Source organism: Polyodon spathula, chromosome 5, assembly GCF_017654505.1.
Source record: "Polyodon spathula isolate WHYD16114869_AA chromosome 5, ASM1765450v1, whole genome shotgun sequence".
NCBI classification, from domain to species: Eukaryota; Metazoa; Chordata; class Actinopteri; order Acipenseriformes; family Polyodontidae; genus Polyodon; species Polyodon spathula.
This window is the reverse complement of record NC_054538.1, coordinates 57,419,165-57,425,164: the sequence shown is the minus strand read 5'-3', so window position 1 is coordinate 57,425,164 and position 6,000 is coordinate 57,419,165. Positions and strand designations below refer to the sequence as shown.

The following is a 6,000-nucleotide window of genomic DNA, read 5'->3' as shown; positions in this document are numbered from 1 at the left end:
CAATTGGCGACAATTTCCCAGCGACATGACCATACACACTGGAAGCAAGAGGCAATGTGACACGTTTGAAAACTGCCAGATCTATACAACTGTTCAAAATTGCTATTGACAAAACTATGCTCAAGACTGGTACAAATTCGTCAACATGATGTGGAAATTATGAGTGTCCTCTCTGATGGTATTTCAACATATATGGCAATATATCATACACACCAGGCTTATCCAGTGCCTTCCAATGGACTCCCATATATTATATTTCAAATCTGTATCTATAATTGTGATGCTCTTTGTCATAAAGCTCTGGGTATTTTTTCAAAGACAATTATTGTTTCCTCAGTCATTTTGGATGCTGCATCACCCTGCTGGATCATGTGCATTAAAGCTGTTCTCTGATTACTCAATGTCTTAGTTGGTACGCGTCAAATCACAAATAATAGGATTACATTTTATTTATTTTGCGTTGCTCCAGTGCTGCTCCTACGTCGCCTGTGGTGTGGAAGATACTTATCAAAAAGTATAGGTTCTATTCATTTTGATGCATTGCGTCTGGTGGGTAGCAACCTTAATGAATAATTAGACACACAAACTAAATCCAGATGTTCTTTTAGAAAAAAAAGGTCTGACAAAGAACAGGGACAATGAAATAGCTTTTAGGTTAAAGCAAAAGACCTGTTTCAGCGCCAGTGTTCAGGGAGCATTGTAAAAGTAATTTTTTGCAACTCTGAATACCTTAGAATTTGTCATGTATCTTAGCGGTCTCCAATATTGATTTCAACACAATCTCATTTGTTTTCATTAAGTTTTTTCACATCATTAATGAACTGAGTTATGCTGCAAACAGCACTGACCTATGTTCAAAAAAATCAAAGCACAACTGGCAGTCTCTTGAAAAAACCCAGGATTACATTTACAAGGGGTTCTGGTCAGGGCTGAGGTGCACTGTATCCAGTGCCATTATCTTCTCCTTTATGAGCTTAACATCCCAAGAAACAAAATATAACGGAGGAAAAAATACAAACCTGTGTCTAAAGCATCAAAAAATTTATTATGTTGAAAGATGGGGTATTGTGACAGGGAGGACTTTGTCACTGGTTCTTGCGTGGATGTGTGGAGCTAGGATGCGTAACAGAAGACGAGTTGATAGGCAACCGATCTGAAGTGATCAGGTCTGGATTGGCTGGGGGGGCATTCCTGGTGAGGCTGCACACAGCCCGAGGTGATTGCACCGCCATGCTATATCAAAGAGGAGGACTACTACAGTACCCCTCAACTGCAACACGGTGCCTGGGAAAATTTTGGGGATGTTGGATGTCGTGTGTGGTAAACTTTTAGTTTTAGCTTTGTTTTGTTTTCTTTATTAAATATGACACTAACTCTACCATTGCTGGTTCCCTAGTGGCAGCACGTGTGTGTGTGTCTTAAATAAATCTGCACAATGTGTGGCGTGTTAAATCCAATGTTCTGTGTCTGACTCATGATTATTCAGTGGTGACCCACACACATAACACATCCCTGTTATAGGTATGCAGAGTACAATGCAGGAGACAACAATGTTAAGTAAGGTTTCTTTTCTAAAAGCAATAGGTCATTTTTAAGTGACTTCTTGCCCAGAGCAAAACACCTGTCTATGAATGTGTTGTCCATACAAGTTTCAGGTAAAAAAGAAGATCCAATTCTTTTGATTATTAACTTTGAGAATGAATACATAATTACAAAATGCATTACATTTTGTGTAAACGTACTTATAAATGTGACTTAAATGTGCACAAAACAGGACTTGTATTAGAAGTTCAAAGCATACTTTTAGTTTAAAAATAATAACAATTAGTACATTTTATTTACTACCCTTACTCATTACTTACCCCTTACAGAACTTTTTGAAAAGCAGGCCCTCAATGTCATGAGCCAGTCAAAAGAATAGGGAAAATATTTAATTTCTGCAACTTCTGTCATAAATCTATACATTTTTTCAGCCATTCATATATTTAAAATAATGAAGTAGGTTTTATTTAATAAGCTATTCTTCACACAAATATTATAACAGAAATATACTCCAGTAGTAGTAGCCAGCCAGAGAAAAGAAAAAAAAAAGGAAAAAGAAAAAACATAAATAAAGAAGCAGCCCTTTAAAAGTAGCCCAGGAATTTTAAAAGGCCAGAAATTGATAGTGTATCTATCCTGGGCACAAACAACCCAAAAATCCACACCACAAGAGGGAAGTCACTCAGTTTATACTGGCCAAAGGGAAATAGGCTTGTCTATGGCTCTCATGTAGAGCATAGAGTACTGCAGCCCGCCCTGGATTGCCACTTTAGAAGAAGCTTGTTTTGAGTTTGATGGTAGGTGCTGCTTGCACAGTGGTCTGGGCCAGTGTTGCAGCTGCCTTGGCCTTGCTGCTGGCTTGGCTGGCTCGGATTGCAGTCTCCAGCCGGGACTTCAGCTCCGGGGCAGCCCCTATCACTGTCTTGAAGGCGCTGGGGTAGAGTGGCCCGATGCGCATCAGGTCCTGCAGTGCAAACTCGTGGAGGCCCTTGGAAGCAGGTGGGGCTGAAGTGAAAGCGTTCTCATCCAGAAGATAGGATATAAGTGTTGTAACCAGGAGAGCAAGGAGCTGGACTCCTATTGAAAGGACAAAGAAAGCAATGTTACTTTAACTAAGAAGTTACAATTTTTTAACAAACAAACCTAGCGAGACACAAAAACAACAATTTACCAGTATTTTTTCCCCCTTTCATAAAAAAACAATGGGCGAAATTCTCCAAACAATTTACTACCTTATCAGAAGGGAAGTACACACCCAATAAAGTTACAAAAACAAAACAATCACACAAGTAGTTTGAAGTTGTTTATTAGTTTTAGAATTGTCTTATTTTTCATTTTTGAAGAAAATGAGCACACAATTTGGAGTAAACCACTTGAATCTAGCCCAATCTCTTATCCTATACATCATGTGGATGAAACAGATTCTACCTTTTGTTTCATCCTTGCTGTGTGGCTTTGTCGAAAAAGCTTCAGACAAGCGGCTATTCTCTGCACTGTTGTCCGACAGAGTGGACAGCATGTACCTGGAGTCCAGACGCACTCCCAAACAGAAGGCTGTTTGAGAGGGTGTGATCTGGCTCTTTGCATGATTCACCGACAGGCCCAACTGACAAAGGTAGTCGGTGACGAGTTCCGTGTGGGCCTCTGCCTGCACTGAAGAAAGAGCACAAACGAGCCAGTGGTCCAGGTAATTGAGTACTCCGAGACTGCTGAGTCTCAATGGGGCCAGAATAGCCTCCTGCACTTCGAAAAGGCACAGGGAGCTAGAGAGAGGCCGAATGGCATTACCCGGAACTAGTACGCAGACCCTTCGAAAGCGAACCCCAGGTACCTCCTGTGCTCTGGTCTTATGGGGTTATGAAAACAAGTGTCTTTCAAGTCCACTGTTGTGAACCAGTTGCCTGGCCTTATTGACTGCAACAGTTGCTGCATGGTCAACATCTTGAACCTCCGTCGACTCAGATACAGGGTGACCTGTCTGAGGTAGAGGATAGGTCCGAGGCCTCCATCCCGCTAGGGCACCAGAAAATACCTGGAATAGAATCTCCCACTCTTGTTGAGGGGGGGTGGGGGTGGGGTCTACTATGCAAATGGCCTGCTTTTGCATAGTAGAGACTCTGCATCATCAGAGGCGAAAATAGATAACGTATCGCCCTCTAGATCACATGCCATTACCTGCAAAGGACAGTGTCAGTGCACACAACAGACAGTATCAGGTACCCGTGCACACAGTAGACAGTGTCAGTGCCAGTGCCACTCGGTACCAATACTGGTCTCCTGGGGAATAAGTAGGCCAGGGAAAAAGAGGATCGCCGTCTAGAATTTAAAAGGGGATATTCCATTGTTTCTAAGGTTTACGCCTACTAGTACTATGTCTGGGCAATTAGTAGATTGAGCCCAGGGAATAAGTTGATCAGATATATTAACTAAAAATAAATAATTGAAAATGAACTTTGTAAGGGTCATTTATATGTCTGTTTGTTTAACAAATGTTCTAACAACTCGAGATGTTTTTGTTACATATTTAACGTGTAAGCAGTACTGTAAGGATAAGTATGCGAGTGATTATCAAAAAGCACGATTTTCAGTCATGGACAAAACTGAGCTCCATGCTGCGGTTACTAACTTAGCCCACGATGCACAGCAATCATTGATGCACTTGTATTATTATTATTATTATTATTATGATGCTCTTTGTGCTTTCATTTATTTTTACAGACAGCTCTCATTTTTATTTTCCAACCTAGGTACACAGGCTACAAGACAAAACTACTGTTCCTTTTCAAACAAAAAAAAACAAACTCCTGTTCCTATTCAAACAAAAACTTCATCTGATTAACAACGACATTTTTACAGGCAGAAAAAAGCCGATGAGCGTTTAACACTAGGCTTAGTATAAAGAGAGACATAAGTTACAGTATAACTGAACACTTTGCATCGCACATATATTTTAAGCCGGGTCCACACCTGAGCGATCAGTTGCACAACCCAATTGCTCCTGAAAACTCAGTTGCGAGCAATTACTTGGGCAACAAGGTTCCTGCATCTACAAGTTTAATTTTTTATGATAACTGAGGTGACAGTTTTTTTTTGGTTTTGACAACAGAGTTGACACTTTTTTTTTTTTTAAATAATTTTTTTGTCCCGTGTAAAATTAGTGCTTCTTTATGACAGGATATGCAAGCAGTGCAGTCAGCATTATAAGAACCAATCACAGTCTGCAAAATGCCATGTGATCGTCTATGTCTACAGAAGTCGCTCAGGTGGTTGCTTGGAAAGTAGAGCCCGGCTCTACTTCAAGCAACTGGTTGCGCAACTGCTCACAGCTGGTTGCAGGAACGTCCACATATAAGGGACTTGGTTGCATGCAACTAAGTTGTGCAACTGATCGCTCACGTGTGGATCCAGCTTTACAAACCGAAAATCAATAAATAAAAAAGAAAGTGGTGTGTGAACACAATACCATACAATCTGGCAAATAAGATGACCAGATAGAAAATGTTGATTCATGTAGTTAATCTCCCCTTTAATCAAACTGCTGCCGGGCCATAATTACACACAAACGGAGAACGCAAAGCGAACTCTGGCGGAGTAGAAAAACAAAGAGAGCAAACAAACTTGCTAAAGTCCCAGGAAGGACGGCACTTGAGCCGCAGGCTTCCCGCAGAGCAATAGGCCGCGATGGGGCTTTAGCAGCACTTGGCTGTAATACAAGAAAAGTTAGAAATGAACAATTTTTACTTCAGCAATTAAATATATTAATTTAGCATTTCAAAGCAAAGCTAAATAATGCCAAAAAGGTAATTAGAAAGGCGATACATTTTGATCAATGCAGGCTCAGATGAAAAGGAAAATGGCATCGTTGTCAGTGTGTGCCGCTCTATATTGCTCTCAGGGGCGGAGCAGCAGCTGCATCACACTACTCTGACGACAGTCTTTGCATAACGTTTTCAGGTTCGGGTGTCAAAGGGGAAACACAAATTTTGTAATGGTTAATATTCCCTACTTGAAAGGGAACCATACATTTTCTGTGTCAGACAGCAATACTGCTTATGTAACAGGCAATAACACTGTAATAAAGTTAAATAGGACAAGTTACCCTGACCAAATCTGCTGGTACTGGACCAGATGGTACTGTTTAACGTTGCTCACTCTTAAGTACCTGCACAGTGCCTGAGCACTAGTACATTACTGTACGTTGAGGTATAATCTCTGTGGTACACACAGCACTAAACACAGCATGGTGCGGTGCACACATCAGTGTCAACAGTGCAGTACACTTTGTACTGAGCACATGGCACGGTACCCACGGTCCGGTGCACATGGTATGATACGCACTGTATGGTACCACGGGATGGTGCACATGACACAATAACCTTGTTCGCTGTACGGTATGTATACTGGCGACCTACAGCTACAGAAGAAGCAATATATAAGGATACCCACCTATATAGCTTC

The 6,000-nt window shown here is 41.1% G+C and overlaps 1 protein-coding gene across 5 annotated transcripts in view; it reads right to left on the bottom strand.

Moving 5' to 3' along the window:
- Nucleotides 1–240: 240 nt before the first annotated feature.
- The window catches only part of heatr5b (HEAT repeat containing 5B), a 66,116-nt gene continuing 60,356 nt past the window's right edge, over nucleotides 241–6,000 (bottom strand). For all 5 annotated transcript variants that reach the window (XM_041250837.1, XM_041250838.1, XM_041250840.1 and 2 more), the window contains exon 36: nucleotides 241–2,619. In XM_041250837.1, coding sequence (XP_041106771.1) covers nucleotides 2,312–2,619 — 308 coding nt within the window. In that variant the 3' untranslated portion in view covers nucleotides 241–2,311. The remainder of the gene's footprint in view (nucleotides 2,620–6,000) is intronic.